The 21,312-nt window shown below is 49.9% G+C and overlaps 2 protein-coding genes and 1 pseudogene across 2 annotated transcripts in view; 2 read left to right on the top strand and 1 right to left on the bottom strand.

Annotated features, from left to right (window-relative positions):
• Window positions 1-10,757, bottom strand: part of PDE7A (phosphodiesterase 7A) — a 79,579-nt gene extending 68,822 nt beyond the window's left edge. Inside the window, exon 1 of the mRNA XM_083187185.1 lies at window positions 9,076-10,757. Coding sequence (XP_083043311.1) covers window positions 9,076-9,213 — 138 coding nt within the window. The 5' untranslated portion in view covers window positions 9,214-10,757. The remainder of the gene's footprint in view (window positions 1-9,075) is intronic.
• A 2,672-nt stretch (window positions 10,758-13,429) lies between these two features.
• Window positions 13,430-13,536, top strand: LOC146006062 (U2 spliceosomal RNA; annotated as a pseudogene).
• Window positions 13,537-16,722: 3,186 nt separating this feature from the next.
• LOC146079442 (uncharacterized) lies at window positions 16,723-19,738 on the top strand. Its single transcript, XM_083186221.1, has 2 exons — window positions 16,723-16,922; window positions 17,631-19,738. Exons 1-2 carry the CDS (start codon window positions 16,841-16,843, stop codon window positions 19,019-19,021), a joined length of 1,473 nt encoding a protein of 490 aa, XP_083042347.1. The 5' UTR covers window positions 16,723-16,840; the 3' UTR covers window positions 19,022-19,738.
• The last annotated feature ends 1,574 nt before the right edge of the window (window positions 19,739-21,312 follow it).

Raw genomic sequence — 21,312 nt, forward strand, 5'->3', positions numbered from 1 at the left:
GTTTTTAGCCGCGGGTCTCGCTGCTTCTGGAGCCGCATCCGCCAATTCCCCCTCGCTCAAAAAAACGGAGCGAGGAGGAATTGGCGGATGCGGAGGCTGCGTTGAATGCTGTCAGGGTGAGTGGTGACAGCGAGCAGGAAGCCCTGCTCGCTGTCACCACTCGCAAACAGCATTGAATACATACCAATAAGTCACCTTTGCATGACTATAGAAAACCAGACCTGTTGGCAGTACCTGAGGATTGGAATGGAGAACCACTTTACTAGGGTTATATGTAGAACAAGAGCTTTGGGTTTGTGGTGGCAGTTAGCTGTAGGCAGTAAAAACATTTCAAAGGTCAACATGGGTTTTTTGAGCCGACATGTGCCGACAGGCAGTATTTCATACCCTACCATCCACTAGGGGTTGGTGGGAGAATAAAATAGTGTGCCCAAAGCATCGCGACTGTATCGACATTAGAGTCAAAAAATCCAGGTCGACCTAGACCCCTGTCTATCTAGTGCACTGTTGACCTAGCTGTATGTCGACCCAACGGTGTCAACCTAATTGACTGTCGACCTAGTTATGGTCGACAATTCGATCCATACCCACTTGCATCAACTTCAACCTTTGGTGGTGTTCCAGGCTTGTACAGAAAATACCCTCTGTACTGCTTCCCCACAAGCTTCTATTGAATGTTTTTAGAACTGCGGAACATTGCTATTTAAATTGAAAAGACAAAACCTATTACCTCTGAAGCTATTTTACACGTATTTCATAGTACATTTCCAGCATCCAAATGTTTCACATGAGATAAGCTAACAAAACAGAAGAGTGACCACTAGCTGCCAGCCAACACATTCTATAAAAAACAAGCAGCCCACTAACCCAGTAGGTCACAGGACAAGCTTTTAATTCTCGTTTTACTACAATATTATCTGCTGCACTTACACCACGGAATTCCTATTGTACGCAGATGACGTCCGAGGTATCAGCCCAGTCATACAGATGAACAAAGATATAGAACACATGTGGAAAGAGGGTGGGGGGATGTGGTGTTTATCACAGTATGCCTTCATTTCTGCCAACAATATGCTAGCTCTACACTTGCTGTTTTTCATTGACAATAGGAAAGGATATTAAAATAGGCTTTTGCGTAAGCGTTAAAGTAGATACATGTAACAGAAAGCCATGTTTCAATGATGCACTTCAGAATTTCCCTTTCTTAGATGACCCCATTAATTGTAAACATTACAGCCTTCTGGACCAAGGTTTTTGTTTAGTATTTCTAAAGGAACAGTTGTTCTAAAATTAAAAAGCACTAGCATTACATTGTCGGCTATGTTTTTCACATGGCCGTGACTTTCCCCCGACATTCAATGACGTCCTTAACACAGCACTGATGCATGTAAATTCCCATTTCAGAGCAGGTGACCGGTTTGAAGATCGTATAAACAATCTAGTCACCACTAGACTATCAGCAACATTTTGTCATTCTTTTTTTTTTTTTTAAATACTTTTTATTGTATTTTTCAAATTTTCCATACATTTGATTTTATAAGAAGACTTTTTATCTTTTGCAAATTATCCATGTAATACAAAAACAAATAACATCAAATATAATATCAGTTCTCATTTTGTAATTTTAGGCTTTACAGAAGGATCACATCTTGGGGCACAGTGGAACGAGATCGCTTCAAGCCTATACAGAGATCAAACCTTCCTTTCTATTTTTAAACAAAAATAAAGAACTTTATTCTTCTGTAAGAAATCTCTTCTGACTTTTCTTTTCTACTATTACCTCCATACTCTGTTAGCACAGGGATGGAGAAGCTTCATACTTTAATTAAAATTAACCCTGAAGAGCCAGAAATTATTATCTCGTATAAAATTGTATCGGGTATCAAGTCCTCATACTTCTATTATACTATATAATACATATATTAATCAATAAAATACACTAAATATAATTAGAATAGGGGGGAGGGGGGGAGGGAAGGCATGGGGAATGGTTTTGAGGGTCACAAGGAAGACAAACAATGGGGGGGGTATGCCTGGTTGTTTCATTTAGATCCTTTGAGTACTCACAATTATTGCATAAATCTCATCATCCCAGCCGAGCCCACATCAACCTTAGTCATAATCATCCTGCCAGCTGACGGTGGAGGAACCATGTGGTATTTTCAAACAATTTTTGGATATATGCTTGGGTTTCTAACATTTTGTCATTCTAATCGTGTCGATGTGTGGTCATCATGATAAATGCCGGCGTGGTCAAGATCAACAACATTTATTGAACCCATATTAAACGGAACAGTTTTTTTATACTCTATGGAGAGAATTCAATTTGCGTCAAGAGGTTCCCAGGTGTAAAATAAAAGGGTTGTAGTCTCAAGCTTGAACGTCTACAGCTATTAAATTAAGAGACCCCCTTTTTCTCCCGCTAAAGTAATGGGGCCTACACACGTAGCGATAAACAGGCATTTTCTAAGCGAGCTCACAAAGACCGGAGCACCGGTTGAAAACGCGTTCGGAGCCTCTAATCCATTCCATATGGGACTTTTGATGGACTCAAGACCTACTGCCTGCCCGCTTGATTCTGGAGGATATCCCGGGATACCCCTCCCTTTTCTAAGCGCACTTGAGAGCTGTTTCATCCCAGTTCTCCACCATCCGGGTAATTGGCCATTTGTTTTATCTCATGTCTCATGTTTTATATATATGTGTGTTTTTTAAATAAAGTGGTATTGCACCATATATTCGCATTCTATTTGTTCTGGGTACCCATTTGGAGACACAAGTGTGAAACTCTCACCGAAAACAGCAGTGGAGAGGGATTATATAACATTGTATGTCCTTTAATTGGAGAAGAGGAGAAGTTACCTCCCCAGAAGGCATGTTTGGTATCCATTCATTTACCTGTTGCACAGATCTTTGAAATACGGAGAAGAGGATCGCCTCCCTAATATAGGGTTGTACACTTTCTCCTGTTTACATTGGGCGCCAGTGGAGGGAACACTTACATCTTTTTATATCTGTTGTGTATTTCTTTGTGGTATAGGGTCACCCCTGTTAAGTGTGCCCACCACAGGCTGCCCGGCGCTCCTAGCTAATCCACCTCTTTTTGTTGTAAAGATTGTTAGTTCTCCAGATAATACACCGTCCAGTGTCACTAAATGATACAAAATAAATAATAGAAGAGACAACATGCTCTACAATGTGCGTTTGCCCTGCAGAACGCAGAGAATGAGAAATTATTTGCAGAATTATCACACCGTCTGGCTCCAATGTTAGTTGGTTGCAGGCCAAAAAGGCTTCCCCCAGTAGAGTGCCTTGTAGTTTCTGTGTGCGTTCTTGTGTTTAATTTTTTTTGGGGGTGGGGGGGGGGTGTATATAGTGAGATGTAATGATTGGAAACTATTTTTTACAATACTAACGTATGATTAGTGTTCCCGCTTTAGCGGGGTGCTGTGCCCTGCCCGATTTTTAAAGGGCAAAATGCACCCTGCCCTGCTAGCAGCGCCCCGCTTAAACAGCCTGGTGCCTGCCCCGGCTGTGTGCACAGGGAAGCACAGCGCTGCCTTAGACGGCGATTCCCCGGCAGCATTGTAACTTCGGTGGGGCCTGGGCCCGCCCCCTTTAGTGACGGCGGCAGCCGGGCCCGCCCCTTTTCATGACATCGCGGCCCGCCCACGCCTACAACTGTGACTTCGGCAGGCCCAGTCCGTGCAGCGGCACCCTGCCCGCCAGCAGGGAACACTAATGATTATTAGTGCATTTAAAGATATACACAATGTAGATAACTAATGTGCGCTACACAAATGCAAGATCTAATTAAAACTGCAAATTTGCTGTACTTACTGTGAAGTTGCACCAGTATTCTATAAAATGAGACATGGGAGAAGTGCATGAAAAAAGTGGGTGAAAAATCCTGGACCCTCCCAAAAAGTGACAACTGAAATAACAGGACCATATAGAATTCTGATTATGGAGATAAAGAAAGGAGGATCTTAATCTCCGTACACACGGGGCGATTCCAGCCAGAATCGCCAGGGATATGGTCGCTAAGCAACCATATTCTTGAACGTACAAGGCGACTGCCGCCAGGAGTGCGCTCCCGAGACCAGCCCTATAGTGGTCACTGGAGCATGCTCCTGCAACCAGCGGCTTCATCCGGTAGAGTGCCTTGTTTTAATCAGCGACCATCACTTGTCGCTTATGAAAACTGGACACTTGGCGATTTGCTCACCAAGCGATAATCACTCAGCGAGCATATCACCCCGTGTGTACGGAGCACTAAAGGGCTGAGCTTTTGCTTCTTTTATTACTGATTGAAACATGATAGCAATCAGATGTTTTTTCATTAAAGTCTTTTCAGAATCGGGAGTACAGAAAAACATATGTATAGTTATGGGCCCTGCACACGTAGCGAACCCTGCTGAGCAATGCTAGATCGCACAGAGCGCTCAGCACGCAATGTGTCAGCACTGTGTGCTAGGGATGGACATCGCATTGCGATGGTTCACTACCATCGATGTTCCGATAGTAGTGGTTTTACCATACAATGAAGGCATTACGATGTTTGCCAGCATCGAACACATCCAATTGAGTTCCGATGGTCCCACCCTCCAGCCAGCCACGCTTTTGCACATGCTTGGCTGCGCTGAAGATGGTTGCGCATGTGCAAATATTAAAAAAAGGCTTTTTGCGGATGGTTTAATCATTTGTTTTTTCTATCCAATTCTTTTGATGCAATGGTCCCTAGCGCCTGGCACCACACATTCGCAAGGGCGAATGTCAGCTCCACCTCACCTCACCCGTCACGGCCTCATTAGCACGAGATTGCCCAGCACTCCATGGGAACGCCCATGAAAAGCTGGGCTTTCCCATATGCTAAATGAGGCTGCCCTGCCCATGCCCCAAGTGCTACGCTGCGCCATACTTAACACATATTAGAGCAATACAGGGCACATAAAGCTGTGTACACACGGCCCAATATATTGCTCATTGTCCCATTTTCATCAGCGACCAGAGATGGTCACTGATGAACAGGAGACACTGCCGGGGGAGCTGCAGAGGGAAAGGCTGATCGCAGGACCAGCGACCACGAGGAGGCTGAGCACGGGAGCACACACCTGTTAATTTATCGCTGCATCACAAACAAATCACTGGCAATATGGTCGCTCAGTGACCATATTGCCAGCGACATTGCACCGTGTGTACACAGCTTAACAGTAACTGAAGAACAAAACAGAGCTTTTTCCGGTACTCTTTACCTAGAACGGCGCCCACGATTTTGATCTTAGGCATCGCAAGGTAAAAAATCGCGTTGGTCGCATCGCATGCGACCAGAAAATCGCATGCTATGTGACCGACGCGATTACTGCGATTTGACATCGGAAACAATGTTAAATGGCCCAATTGACCCGATTTTACATAGGGAACAATGGTAAATGGCCCACAGACCCCAAATAGCCACCCTGAAGTGTGAAATGGCCCTTGAAGTAAATAAATATTTTCCCTGCAATTTCAGCAAATTTCCTCTGTAAAATCAATGTACTTCGCAGGACCCAATTCTCTTTGAATTGACCCCTAAAACAGACATTAACCCTGGTGTGGTACCATGGGGTCTATCTGACCCCACTCCTCTTTGAACCATTGTTTCTTTGAAACTATCACGAATAGTGACCTTGCCTTTCACATATTTTCTCGTAAGGCCTTCCTAAGAATGTGGCACACGTTTGCTAGTATTTGTGTTTGGGTTCAAATGGACCCCATAGTACCTTCCATGTTTTATATGTATTTTTCCTTTTTTCAAGATTCTGTGATGTGCACAATGTCAAAACGACAAAGATTGTCACTCAAAACCATTGTCACATCTTTAGGGGACTTCAGTGACGTTGACACTGAAGAGGAGGACAATATTGAAGATGATTTGAGCTGGGAGCAGTAAAAGTTAGCCCTACAGTGATAATGATATCAAATAATCAGAAATTCACACATGAAGTATGCAATATCATTTGGACCAAAAAAATCATTGTAATAAACAGTGTTTAATCTGGTGATATATTAGTACATTTTTCACATGGACCCCATGGTACTAGAAACTTAACTAGGTACTTGTGTACTATCACTGCGCCCATCGCATCGCAGACCATAAGGCATGCAATGGTATGCGACGAGATTTCCCCCGATATCATACAATGTTAAAATTGTATAGCATTGTATATGGCACCCTAATGGGGGGCTTACAATGTTAAATGCACCCCCACTATGAACGTGAACCCGAAGCGTGGCGAGCGCAGCGAGCCCGCGAGGGGCGGCGGTACGCATCCTCGGACCTTTTCATACCCCCACTATCCACGTCGGCGTGGAGTTGATTTTATATAGTGTGGCGAGCGCAGCGAGCCACCGGGCTCGAAGCGTGGCGAGCCCCGCGAGGGGACGCGGAATACATGTAAAGTAATACGCGTCTGCTCGCCACGCTTCGGGCTCGGTGGCTCCCTGCACTATATAAAATCAACTCCACGCCGACGTGGATAGTGGTGGTATGAAAAGGTCGGAGGATGCGTACCGCCGCCCCTCGTGGGCTCGCTACGCTTCGGGTTGGCGTTCCTACTGGGGGTGGATTTAACATTGAAAGCACGCATTAGGGTGCTTATACAATTTAAAATCGTATAGGGGGCTTAAATCGCATTGCATCGCTGTGCATCGGGTGTAAGGCATGCGATGCGATTAAAAATCGTGCGACTTAATATCGGGGGCGCCGTGATAATACACAAGTACCCGTAACTATTTTCATGGTACCAAACCTGGGTTAACCCAATCTAGGTCAGAGGTTCATTGAGGAATAAGTTCTCTCGTATCCATTACCAATGGGAAAGGAGACAAACACACTGAACTTTTGACGTTGTGATTTCACCTAGGTGTAGGTTATTTTGTTTTATTTTAGCTGCATTGTACCCTCGCGGGCTTGCTTCGCTCGCTACAGATTTATATCCCCCCTCCAGGTATACGTGAACCCAGGGCATGATGGGAAAATTGTCAAAACTGAAGGGGATCTAGACACTACCCTTTAAGCTGTGACATATTTTACACCTCCTTTCTCTTTCTTCACAGCTCCCTCTTTCCATGTCCAGCAATGAAACAGATCAGTGTCCTTGCAAAAAAGTCTTTCACGATCTGTTGATATCTTTTAGCACACTAAAAGTAACTTGGTCCGCAGTCCCCCTGTGTCACCATCACCTGACTAGATTTTGGCATGTCCAAAATATGGCCCTACAGCTGTTGTGAAACTCCAAGTTCCATCATGCATTGCCACAGTTTTGCTATTGGGGAATGCTAAAACTATGGCAAGGCATGCTGGGATGTGTAGTTTCACAGCAGCTGGAGGGCCACAGTTTGGACATGCCTGCTGTATACAGTATATATGTAGTCAGATCGCCAGTGTTCTCACCAGAGGACAATGGTCCACACAGATCACTCAGCACACATCGCTGCTACATCGCATGTGTTCCAGCGATGCTTGCTGAGCGACCTGTGCGAACCTACATCGCTTAGGACGGGGCTGAGGCCACCCCGTGTGTATGCCGCATTAGAATACACGATTCATGCTTTTGTTTGTATGTTTGATTATACCATGAGCAGACTTGTTTGCTACTGCCAAGGTGAAAGGAATATGTGACTATCCTAACCACAATGTTTGTACTTCGATACTGTGGTTGTAGAAGAAAGGCCTGTATCAGACAAATCTGTTATCCAGCTTGATGTTTTACCATGGTCTGGATTTCATCTATCTGTTGGTAGTGTCTCACTAAAAGTACATCAATGCTTGGACAACCTGAGCCACATGTTAAGAGGAATACATCACATTGTACTTGGCTTTTTATATAGCTGTAGCATACCAGAACTTGAGTTGTTGCCAGCCAAGCCTTCTGCAAAATCTAGATTACAAAGCTGGTTTGAATGTTGAGAATTTAGCAGGTGAACCTAGGTGAATTCTATATAAAATAAAAAATGATGTGATGGCAGCTAACAAACTTCCGCCCTCACTGAACATCACATCCTGTAATCAAACCTGAACAGTGAAAGTACATTGCAGCAGCTGTCACTTTGATGGTCTTTTAAACTAGTGTAAAGGTCCATACGACTATGCCCAGCGTGTATTGACAGCGATGATGACGACAATCATCGATGTGAGGAAAGACGCTCAGTGCATACACACTGAGCGGCTTTCCCCCTGCCTGTCGCCGACGGAGGGGGGAGGACGGCGTTGCATAGCGGAACGCTATGCAAAGCCGTCCTGAAAGCCGCTCACCTGCTGGTATAACAGCAGATGAACGGCTTTCCCAGCGATGTTGCAGGAGTGTACAACAGTGCCCATCGCCGGGCCATACACACTGGGCAGCTTTGAGCCGAAAGCCGCTCAAACCTGCTGTTTTGAGCAACTTTCAGCTCAAAGTTGCCCAGTGACCAGTGTGTATGGGCCTTAATACTGGACGCCGTGATCCTGGCCTGTTTGTGGGCAGATCGACCGCATAACGACAGACGGCCTGTCAATGGGCGCAAAGGTTTGACAATCTGCGTCCCTGATAACGACAATCCACGGCCTTTATCAGCAGAACGATTCTGACGTGATCCTGCATCAATGCTGTCGTTCATGACTGCATTGAATAGGGAGCCGCCGCTATTTCCCACGCCGGAAATAGCGGCGGCACATTGCATAACCCCTCTAAATGTAGTTTAAAAAAATAAACTCCTACCAATGTGTTACTGATATATATGCTGATTTCTATGGAATGAAAATATACGCTTTGCTTAGCCTAATGACATGGCTATACTGTTGGTTAAGCAAACTGTTCAGTGTTTACATTGATTTATTGGTATGTAAGCAACACTACATACCTGAAAACAACATTAGCATTCCTAACTACTTGATAACATCCACATGCTTCAAGAGGACACGTTATGAAATAGTGAAGGGTAAAGTCCCCATAACCAAAAAAGCATTTTAAATAAAAATTTAAAACTCTACAACTGGTACAGCGACTGGCAAAAAGCCCAAAGAATAGACCACTCCAATCTCCATGCCCTTACCTGAGAAAGCTGCCTAGGATTGGGGCATCCAAACAGTGCTGAGCTGGAACTGAAGCTGATGGCACCTCTGCGGCTGAGGACATGCTTTGGAACCGGCCTGTCCAGGGGCAGCACCGGCAACTGGTAACATACTTCCATTGAACAATGCCTCAGGGGGGCAAATCACAAAGAAACACAAGGGAGACACACAAAAAGCAGAGTATAGGGATAAACTGGGGTCTCGAGAAGACTATGGGTCAGGAGGAGCTATACATAATATTCCTAGACACCATCTCTACCAAATCACCCAGCAGCAATCTCTCTTCTCTTCCTCCGGGCACAAAATCCTTATCCAGAAAAAGAAAGTCATGCATTGCAATCTGATACAGACAGCCCTTGCTGTGCTGAAGCAGAAGAGGTGTATGTATTGCTGGGGAGGTCAATCCCTGGATGGGATGAAGCAGATAAGATGTATTGCTGAGGAGGTCACCCGTGGATGGGATGGAGCAGAGGAGGTGCAGTTAATTAGGTCACCCCAGGCAATGGGATAAAGCGGTGCAGGTATGGCTGGGGAGGTCACCCAAGGCAATGGGATATAGCAGAGCAGGTATAACTGGGGAGGTCACCCAAGGCAATGGGATAAAGCAGAGCAGGTGCAGGTATAACTGGGGAGGTCACCCAAGGAAATGGGATAAAGCAGAGCAGGTGCAGGTATAACTGGAGAGGTCACCCCAGGCAAGGGGATGAAGCAGAACAGATATGGCTGGAGAGGTCACCCCAGGCAATAGGATAAAGCAGAGCAGGTGCAGGTATGGCTGGGGAGGTCAGGCAGGGAATGTACTCAGCAGGGCGATTGGGGGTGGGGTGTTTTTAGGAAGAAGGGGGGTGGGGGGAATCCGTGGGATTTGTGGTTTTAAAATAATCCAAGAGGAGTAATGAATGAGGCAGGGGAGATGCCCGGTCCTTGCAGCAGGTGGGCAGACAGGGGAGCTCTCTGTCCTGCTGTGCTCCTCAGAGGGAGCGATGTGGCCCTGCAGGGCCCGTGTTCTCAGTGCCCGGGCCCCCTGGCCGTGCAGCCCGGGGCTGGTGGGATGAGACCGGAGTGTACGGGCGGCTCTCTCTTCTCCTCCCTCCGTGCAGGCGCAGCATTCCCATCTTCTCCGCCGTCTCACTGCCGCATCTCCCCGGCTCTGGGCGAGATACAGGCCGCGGCAATCGGGGCCTCTGATCACCCGGAGGCGGCCCCGGCTCGCTGGATGCAGGGTGTGCGGAGGATGCGATGCTCGGTGCAGAATGAATGAGCCTCTTCCGGTGCTCTGAGCTCTACACGCAGCCTGGTGCCACTGCCGCCGCCACCGCCTGGTACCGGAGCCTTTGTGTGATTGCAGCCGCAGCAGCAGCCAGTCTCTCCCTGCAGCAGGCACAATTAGGAGACAGCCCTCCCTCTCCCCGGAGGAACATGCTCGCCCCCCTTCCTCAGTGCCCGTCCCGCCCGCTGCACCGTCCTTGCCGAACAAATGGGGAAAAAATAAAAATGAAAAGGATGAAACCCCCGGTGCCCCGGATGCACACCCGCTCTCAGCAGCTGCTGCCCATACCGCCGGCTGCAGCCACCACCACACTGCAGGCAGCCCGCCGGGCAGGGCTCACACAGGACACGTCATGTGACTGGCCTCCGGAGCGACACCGCGGCACCACGTGACTCGCTGTGTGCGGGAGAGAGAGGGCAATGCGGGGTTGCTCCGGCTCTCCAGCTGCGTTGACGTCACAGGCAGCAACCCTCATCCTGCTGGAGACTAGAGTGGAAAGCCACGGCCAGATGTTCCCACACTTGGGCAGCAGAGACAGGAGCATTGTATACAATGCAGCTATGACACCCATCAGCCATAACATTAAAACCACCTCATAGCAAGGTAGATGGTTGGCATCCCATCCGGAATACCTCCCAACATGACTCTCTCCAGGAGGGACACAATGCTTTGCTCCTGGACTTTCCTCTGAATGTATGATTGCCATCACCTGTGGTGAAACCGCAGCACAGGGGCATAAGTTCATACAATACGCACGGAGGCAAAATAGAAGGGGTGTCTGATGAGTCATGGGCAGGGGTGTGGATCGTATTGTCGACCACACTTAGGTCGACACTGTTGGGTCGACAGGCAGCTAGGTCGACATGGGTGAAGGTCGACAGGTGTCTAGGTCGACATGGGACCAGGTCAACATGGGTTAAGTCGCGATGGGTGAAGGTCGACAGGTGTCTAGGTCGACATGGGACAAGGTCGACATGGGTTAGGTCACGAGGTCGTCATGGGTTTTTGTTTTCACTGTTTTTTTAGCCAAATGTCGACATGGACACATTTGGAAGTCAACCTCGCTGCGTTCGGCACACTATTTTATTCTCCCACCACACCCTAGTGGATGGTAGGGCATGAAATACCACCTGTCGGCACATGTCGGCTCAAAAAACAGTGAACAAGCTCATGTCGACTTGTCGACCTAACGCATTTGTCGGAGTAAAACCATGTCGACCTAGACACCTGTCGACCTTCATCCATGTGGACCTAGAACCCTGTCGACCTTGTTGCCTGTCAACCTAATGATTGTCGACCTAAGTGTGATCGACAATACAACCATATACCATGGGCAGTCGGGATTCCGACTGTCATTTCTCCAACAACGGAATCCCGACTGTCAGTAGCCCAACAGCCGGAATCCCGACTTACACGGCTACTTTCCCTCATGGGCGTCCACGACCCCCATAGAGGGAGAATAGAATAGGTGGCGAGCGCAGCAGCGAGCCCGCAAGGTGCTTGAATACGCTCTGTCGGTCAGTTATACCATACCCAATAGAAGGTGGCTTGTACGTGTGCTGATGTCCCAGCAGCTCATCAATGGCACATCCTCCTGACGGCCCTTCCTCTAAAACAGCTTTGACCTGTTGAGGCATTGGGGGTTATTCTGGTTGATTTGCAGCCTTGCGAGTCCACCAAACCCTGCCCCGCGAATGCCCCCCTTCCTTATAGCGTGTGTTCACACAAACTGGCTGCGAATGGATGTTTAACTATCGAATGATAGCGAAGGTGCACGTATATAAAAGTGAAAAGTCACTTATGCTGCTTTCAGACCGCATAACTGGCTTTGACCCTGTATTTGAAAACGTTTTAAAAAACGGGTCTGCCAGGTAAAACCCCTTTCACACCGCACCTCTTAAACGGTATATTACCGTTTAAGTGCCGATTTTTTGACACTGGCAGACCCGTTTTTGGAAACTTTCCAAATACAGGGTCAAAGCCAGTGCAGCCTTCAGCGCCGCCTCCCCCCCCCCCCTCCCCTCCCCTCCGTGCAGCCCCTCCCCCCCGTCCCCCCCTCCCCTCCGTGCAGCCGGTACCTGAGTTCGGTTGCAGATCCCGGCACTGCAGTATGGTCGGAAGCACTTATGAAAAAAAGTGTCTTTCAGAAAATGGCTGCCCCATAGGAAAACCTGTTTAAAAAAACTGTCTTTCGTATGGGGTACCCATTTTCCGAAAGTCATTTTTCTTATAAGAAAGACAGTTTTTTTAAACGGGTTTTCCTATGGGGCAGCCATTTTCTGAAAGACACTTTTTTTTACGAGTGCTTCCGACCATACTGCACTGCCGGGATCCACAATGGAGGTACCGGCTGCACGGGGGGTGGGTCGACACGCGCGGGGGGGTGGGTCGACACGCGCGCGGGGGGGTCGACACGCGCGCGGGGCGGCTCCAGTGCTGTGAATATTTAATGAGCGCTCATTAAATATTCACTGCGCTGAATTTAGGACCCAGCTCATTGGCTGGGTCCTAAATACCGTTTCAGACCCGATTTTGATCCCAAAATACCGGGTCTGAAACAGGTAGGACCCTGCATTTTAACCGGTTTGAAAAAACGGTATTTTCAAACCGGTTAATTGGATCTGCACCTTTCAGACCGCACAGATTACCGTTTTAAAACGGTAAAAAAACGGCAATATACCGTTTCCAAAGTGCGGTCTGAAAGGGGCATTACATATGCGTGGATGCTCAGGAGGAAGTGGGTGGGAAGCTGACATCCGGTGATGTCAGCTGGCCGCCCCTCCCCCCCACACCCACGTCATCCAGGTATTTGCATAAGAATGCTGGGCATTCCCATATGTAAATGGCCCAGCCACACACCCCGCCCGCACACTTTGGTGCAGGTGCCCAGAGAACACCTAGTTCGCCGTGGCCATACGCATCCTGTGTCTGCACATGCGCAGAAATAAACCCATTGTCTCCACAAGACCTATAAAGGTGTCCTGGTGTATCTGGTACCAAGATATTACTAGCAGATACTTTAACTCCTGTATGTTGTGGGGTGGGGTCTTAAGGCCCATACACACATCGCTTCTCGGCCTTTTGGCTAAGATCAAGTGTAGTATCTGTTCTTATCAGTTTATTCTGAGAGGCAGCTCTGCTCCTTGTTTCTTGGACCGACAACGGTCCTTCTCAGGGCTACCGCTGCCAGGCCGAGAAGAGCGAATTGAGCGAAGACGTCGAGACTGCGAGGAGGAGAAAACATCGCCAGAAGAGGGAGAAGCCGGAGAAGACTGAGGCTCAGACTTGCTCTGCTGCCCTCCGAAGCGACTGCCGACCCCCCCTCCTCTCGACGCCGAGGAAGAAGCTCCGCCCCCGACTGCGAGGAGAAGAGGATTTCGCCTGAAGAGGAGATCAACGCACCCTAGCCACCTGGGAGAGGCAGACTTTTTTGCTCTGCCCTCTCGAAGCCTTGCAGCACTCCCAAACTGCCTAGGAGGGTCAGACTTTTCTGCTCTGCCCTCTGAAGCCTCCACCGCTCCGGAGCCGCCGCCGAGGGTCAGACTTTCTGCTCTGCCCTCCGAAGCTCTGCAACGCTCCCCAGCCTCCGTGGAGGGTTAGACTTGCTTTGCTCTGCCCTCTGAAGCCGTGCATCGCTCTCTAGCCTCCTTGGAGGGTTAGACTTGTGTTGCTCTGCCCTCTGAAGCGACCCCTTCATCTCCTCCTTTCGACGCCGGAGGAGACCCTTTGCCCCGACTTCAGCTGCCCCGAGAAACCGGAAGGATGGCCACAGCTGCTCCAGCCCTGGTGCCGGCCTCAGCCTCCACTCCGGCCCTCCTCGCTGGGAGGAAGAAGCCCGGGAAGAAGGGTAAGTCACCGGCCGAAGGTCCGACCGTCTCGGCTGGCCCCTGCTCCACTGCCCCTTCTACGACACCACCAACGGTGCCCGACCAGGACCATCCCAAAGGCCTCCCAGCCCTGGAGCCCTGGATGAGGCAGACCGTGGTGTTGAAGTTTAAGGAGTCGGATGGACAGGTGCCGGACATGTCGATCGACACCTTCGGCAAGAAGATGGTTCTCGACCAGGGATTCACGAGGGCTGAAACACTCAGCATTCAGAATTACCTGAAGGGGATCTTCTACGTCACCTTGACCTCCATTGCCATCTGTAAGAGGTACTGGGAGGCAGTGAAAGCGGCGAGACCCGAATCCCCTCTCTCTCGCTTTGTGGGCAACTGCCCTATCCAAAGGGAGGAGAGGCGGGTGACGGTTTCAATGCGCTGCCCTCACACGCCAGCCGGAGACATTGCCACATTTCTGGGCCGATTCTGCACGGTCGTGAGGAACCCCACAAGGATCATGACCGATGATGGATTCTGGTCCACGAAGTGGGCAGTGATCGTCCGGCTGCACAAGGACACCTCGTGCCCAGAAGGAGTAAAGCACCTTCCACAGTGCTTCTCCCTGGGGGGAACAGCAGGACTTCTCCATTACTCTGACCAGCCGCGCAACTGCAGGAAGTGCAGCGGGAAGGATCACATGGCGAAGGACTGCAAGGTCCTGGCCTGCAAACATTGTCACATGGCTGGTCATGAGACAAAGGATTGCCCCACGAAGATGACCTGCCACCTGTGCGGCAAAGTGGAGCACGTCTACCGGGACTGTCCCGACAGAGTGAGATCCTACGCCGCAGCAGTATCGGGTGTGGTAGCCCCTGCCAAGGTACCACCCAAGCCTGCACAGAGGAAGCAGATCCAGCAGAAACAAGGCGGTAAGAAACCTTCCCCCCCCCCCACCATTCCTAACCCTCCTTCCCTCCCTCCCACTGTGACAGCAACCCCCACCCCGGCTGCTCGCACCACCCCTCCTCCCTCACCCTCCCGACCTGTGATCCAACCCACCCTTCTTCCCACCACCCCCCCTCGCCCCCTCCCTGTCCCTCTCCTCTCCGAGGAAGAGTTTCCACCACTTGCCCATGCAGGAAATGTACAGCCGAGAAGGAAGAGGAAGGAGTTAGACAGCCCAGCTGCTGACCCAGAATCTTCCAAGAAAGCGGCAGTCGAATCGGTCGAGCCAGACCAGGACTCCCTCACCCTCGAGGAGGAGATGGAGGCATATGCAGAGGTCTTCGAGGAGAGTGGGGTACCTGAGCTTGACAGCCTCAACAACATCGACCAACTGCTCAACAACATCGAGACACCCCAGCAGGGAGATCCGGTGGCCGACCCAGAGGAAGCACCTCCCGATGGGAGTGGTAAAGTATACGTATCGCCACAGTAACCTTTTTCTCTTAACAAATGGTAGCTTTTAACCTTTTTACCATTAATGTAAGGAGCATTAAGGATAAGAACAGACGTCAATCTATTTTTACCTTTCTTGACACTCAGAAATGTGATGTGTATATGTTGCAGGAATGCTCTCTCCCTTTCTCCAGGTCCTATAGGCATCTGGCTCGGCAGTGGTCCCATGGTCCATCCTACTGGTCCGGTGGAGGTGAGTGCAGGTCTGCAGGGGTAGCCATTCTGATCAGGGGGAGCCTCTTCACGTTGGATTCTGTTCAGGAATTTGTCTGCGGCAGATTGCTCGTCGTAGATGGGTCCTGGGCAGGTGAGCCTATCAGGCTAATCTGCGTGTATGCTTCACCCTTTAAGAATGAGCGTTTGGAATTATTCCAGACCCTGCGGACCCAGCTCGCCACCACCAGGGCTGTAGTGATGGCCGGGGACTTCAACTGCCCGATTGAAGGGGATGGTCGAAGCACCTGCAACTCTGCGAAGCTGGACATCACGTCCAACCTGCTCAGGGAAATGGTGGCCGAAGCATCACTGCGGGACGCTGTGGGCTCCATGGGGGCTGGCTCCGTGAATTTCACGTGGAGCCGCCCCGATGGCTCCGTGCGTTCCCGCATTGACTTTGTGTTCACATCCCGGGCAGTGCAGCAGGTTAGGCATTCTATGGTTCCCTGCTTCTTCTCTGACCACAGGGCCATTCTCTTCCAAGGGGTTCTGGGCCATGGTTTTCTATCTGGCCCAGGCTCCTGGAAGTTGAACTGTGCCTTACTGGAAAGGGAGGAAGTACTGGCTGAGCTTAAGGATGCCTACATCACATGGAAGAATGACAAATGTTATTTTGACTGTATGTCTGATTGGTGGGAATATGCCAAATCTAACATCCGCAGTTTCTTTCAGGCTAAAGGGCGTATCCAGGCATGCGACCGTAAGAGGAACCTCAGAAAACTGCAGCGTGAGCTCCAGTCCCTGGTGGACCTCCAGCGGTGCGGCTGGGACATGAAGGACGACCTGGATGAGACCAAAAAGAGCCTGAAAAGGCACTTTGAGGAGGAGTCCAAACGCATCGTCTTCCGTTCCAAGGTGGAGAATCTGGAGAAGGGTGAGACGTGTTCTTCCTTCTTTTTCAGGAAACTCCACTCTGGCCATACGCCCCTGACAGAACTGCGTGATGAGAATGGCATCCCCAGACAGGGGAAGGAGGGCGTGATGAAGGTCGTTCGCGACTACTACAGCGACCTCTACTCCCCTAAGACTACAGACACAGATGAGGCGGATAAGTTCCTGTCAGGTATCACTAACACTATTGATCCTGCAGGTAAATCAGCCATGGATGCTCCCTTGGCGTTGGAGGAGGTGCTCTCTGCCGCTAAATCCTTTAGGCTGGGCAGGACTCCGGGCAGTGATGGTCTCCCAGCAGAGCTTTATGTTGCGCTGTGGGATCTCATTGGCCCGGACCTGCTCGAGCTGTACGAGGAGATGGTGGTGGAGGGCAAAATGCCTTCTTCGCTGAGGGAAGGAATGATCACGATCTTGTATAAGCGTAAGGGGGAGAGATGTGACCTGAAAAATTGGCGTCCCATCTCTCTTCTGAACGTGGACTACAAAATCCTCGCCAAGGTACTGGCCAACCGGCTGAAGGCTGTCATTGGGCAGATTGTTCATCCAGACCAAACCTGCGCCATCCCCGGCCGCAGAATCGCAGACAGCCTTGCCCTCCTCAGAGACACGGTCCATTACGTGAAAGACCGTAATGTGTGCACAGCCCTGATCAGTCTTGATCAGGAAAAGGCCTTTGACCGTGTCTCCCATGAGCTGATGGGCAAGGTACTGCGTAAATTTGGTCTTGGTGAGCTGTTCTGTTCGTATGTTAACCTGATGTACCTTGACATTTACAGCTCGGTGTTGGTGAACGGCTGGAAGACTGACCCCTTTTCAGTTATGTCTGGGGTCAGACAAGGCTGCCCTCTTTCACCTCTTCTTTTTGTTTGTGTTATAGAGCTCTTCGCTGTATCCATCAGGCAAAATCAAGAGATCAGAGGGATCACCGCACCGGGTCCAGACCACCCAGAGGCCAAGTGTTCGCTGTACATGGATGATGTCACTGTGTTCTGCGCAGACCAGAGATCGGTGACGGCCCTCGTCCAGACCTGCGAAGACTTCGGCCGCGCTTCAGGAGCAAGGGTCAACCTTGGGAAGTCAGAGGCTATGCTCTTCGGAAAGTGGCACCTGTCGTCCTCCACTCCATTTCCATTCACGGTAAAGCCAGACCTCATCAAGATCCTTGGTGTCTGGTTCGGAGGAGATGGAGCGGCCCTGAAGTGCTGGGATGAAAGACTTGCGACAATGCGTCAAAAACTTGGATTGTGGAGTTTCAGAGACCTTACCATCGAAGGGAAAACACTTGTGCTGCGGAATGAGATTCTTCCTGTTCTTCAGTACACCGCCCAGGCCTGGCCACCTCTGGCGGCGATCTGCAAGGCCATCACACGGGCTGTTTTCCACTTCATCTGGGGCTCCAAAATGGACAGAGTCAAGCGGATTGTTATGTACAAGGATCCCCTCAAAGGTGGCAAAGGCATTCCAGACATTCCAACTATGCTGAGAGCCTTCTTTGCATGTAACTGTATCCGCAGAACTTTGATTGACAATTGTGCCGGCTCTGCGGGGAACTCCATGTCCCGCTTCTTCCTCCTACCAATGTGGAGGACCCTTAAATGGGACAAGTGGGACAGCTCCATCCCTTACAACTGGACTACTCCATGGTTCTACCTGGATGTGTCCAAGTTTGTGAGGGAGCACCAACTGGAGGGATTGAAACCCGACTTGTGGAAACCTAAAACTGTCCACAAGCTCATCAGAGCCAAAGACGTCATGGAACCGATTTCAGGGCTCCCTTCAGCAACTGCCAAGTTTGTCTGGGAGTATGTGGCCTCCAAAAGGCTCACAAATAGACACAAAGACTTGTCATGGATGGCCATTCAGGGGGGCTTACCTCACCGGTCATTCATGCACTCCCGAAACTTGTGTAGGTATAGACATTGTCCCTGGTGCTTTGTGCATGAAGAAACCTCCATGCACATCTTCTGGGACTGCACCTACGCACAGTTGTTGTTGGATGCCCTAGAGACTGAATTCAAGGACTCCGTGCCCAGGAACTGTCTTTCATACCTTTCGGTATTGTATGGACTATTCCCGGGCACCCACACGTATGGGGCGACCCAGGAAGCCTGGCGCCTTATAAACTGTGTTAAGGACGCTTTGTGGTTTGCCAGAAATCGACTCATATTGAGGAGGGAGAGAATGTCCGTTCAGGACTGCCGCAGGCTGGTTCACAGCCTGCTCAGAGACTATTCCATTCGGGATAGCCCTGAGGAAGAAGAGGACTAAACCCCTTTTCTTCTGGTCCTTTCCCCTTGTTTGGACTGTTTTATAAGACTTTGGGACCGTGGCCCCTTCCCCCTCACTTCACAATGTCTGTTGTTTTGTTGATGTATTTCTATTTATTGCCCTCCCCTTATATATGTCTGTCTGGTCAATAAAGCTTCGGGCATGTGATTCCTCCTCCCCCACCCCCTACCCTCCACACCCATAGTCTTGTTACCGTTAGAATGCATAGTGCATAGTATAGTCTATAGTGTGAGTTTATCTTGTACTGTATTTTATAATATGTACTATACTGTCTGCATGTGTACTGTGTTTTGGCTGTGCTGCGACACGGTATATGTGTGATATTTGTTATCGTCTGTTTTTTGCATTCTTTATGTACAATAAAGACCTGCTTTTTCAATCAAAAATCTGTTCTTATCAGTGGGTATGGACTGGCCTCTGGCAGAGAATAGAGAAAGGCTGGACTGAGTAGCTGCTCTGATGGGCGGAGGGTGTGGGACCCCTCTTTTTTGCCTGGGAGTGGTGAAAAGTCTGGCTGAGTACCTTCACCTCTGCCTTTGGTAGGAGGTGTTGTTTCCGTAAATCCACTGGTAAGAGGGGGGGAGAAACACTGGGCCTAGTAGTTTGACTCTCTTGACGGGGTTCGTAGCCCCCGAAGGATGAGTCAGCGAAAGGCTCAGTCTAGTATCCATTCCCAGGGAGCGGAGAAAAGCTGAGACCGAGTAGATTGGTCCAGGTCAGGGGAAACTGAGACTCCTGGCCTGGGCACAGCGAAAAGCTCAGCCTAGTATCTTAACCCTGGGAGCGGAGAAACACTGGGACTGAGTAGATTGCTCTTCCGAGGGGGGTGCAGCCCCTAAGGGAGTCTTTCGAAAAGCCCAGTGGAGTACCCATTCCCATGCCAGGGGCTGGAAAGTGCCTGCTGCTGAGACGGAGAAACACTTGGTCGGACGCTGACTGGCTGGCTGCTTGGAGTCCGAGGCTGCACTGTGCCCCCGGGGAAACTCGGGGGTGCCGAACATGCACGGGTGATCCCAAAATCACCATGCACTAGTAAGCACTAGCACTGCGCACTTTCCCTCTAGGTATGCGCTTCACGTCCTTACCTCGTCCTTTTGGATGGGGTAGGACAATTTTTCACACCCCCACCCTGGCCTTCTGGCTAGGGTCCTTTATTATTTATTTCTCTTTCCCCTCTCACGTTTGTCACTTTTCACGTTCCTTGTATTTTTTTGTAGTTTGTCACGTTTTTTGGGGTAGTGTGGTCGACCCTTTTGGGCCTTCCATTTCCCCAATGTGCCGAAGCTCTCGCCTTTTGGGGAGAGCTTCGGTCCCCCCGAGGACGACCCCGAGCCGCAAGGCAGAGGGAAGTCCACTGCGGGTCTCTCCAAACCATGGGGTGCGGAGGACCCACCGTCCTAACCCTTTCGGGGGTTGAGGAATGAGGGTCTCTCTAAGCTTCGGCGAAGAGGACCCACCGTTCCCTATTTTCCCCTCTTCGGCCTTATGGTTGAGAGGGGTTAGGGGAAAAACGGGGCCCTGTCTCCTAGGAGACGGACCCATTCGATCGCACGGCCTCCTTTGCACGTGTTTAGGCACAGCACTGGTGGTGGGGAGCACACCTCGGGCTCCTGAGTTTTTTCAAACTCAAGGCCCATACACACTGGGCGACATTAAGGTGAAAGTTGCTCAAAACAGCAGGTTTGAGGCTGAGCGACTTTCAGCTCAAAGCCGCCCAGTGTGTATGGCCCGGGCGGTGAGCGCTGCTGCGCGCTCCAGCAACATCACCGGGAAAGCCGTTCAATACCAGCAGATGAGCGGCTTTCAGGACAGCTTTGCATAGTGCTGCGCTATGCAATGCCTTCCTCCCCCCCCCTCCGTCTGCGCTGGGCAGGGGTAACGCCGCTCAGTGTGTATGCACTGAGCTGCTTTTCCCGCACATCATTGCTGGGCATAATCGCCCAGTGTGTATGGACCTAGTCTTGTTTATCCAATGCATCTAAGGTGCTTGACCGGATTAAGAACTAATACCACTTTCACACTGCCTAAAGGTTTTAAAAACCGGTATTTTGAAACAGTATTTAAAATGGGTCTGAGCCTTCACATTGCAGTAAATTACCGTTTTAAATACCATTCACATCAGTCAACCCGTTTAATCCCCTGAACACGTTTCAAGGCAGAATGCAGGGGACAGCCTACCACAGGTCTGTAGTCTGTTGATATGACTAAATACCGTTTCAGAGCCATTCTTACTGCATAAAAAACTGCTCTGAAACCTGTAGGACTCTGCT

Source organism: Crinia signifera, chromosome 5 (assembly GCF_055691185.1).
Source record: "Crinia signifera chromosome 5, ASM5569118v1, whole genome shotgun sequence".
Lineage (NCBI taxonomy): Eukaryota > Metazoa > Chordata > Amphibia > Anura > Myobatrachidae > Crinia > Crinia signifera.

Bases quoted from the DNA above. Each gene is read 5' to 3' on its own strand.
- LOC146079442 (XM_083186221.1), top strand. From the start codon at position 16,841: ATGAAGGTCGTTCGCGACTACTACAGCGACCTCTACTCCCCTAAGACT. The intron at 16,923-17,630 runs GTATCACTAACA...TTTGTGTTATAG, and splicing joins GGCGGATAAGTTCCTGTCAG to AGCTCTTCGCTGTATCCATC.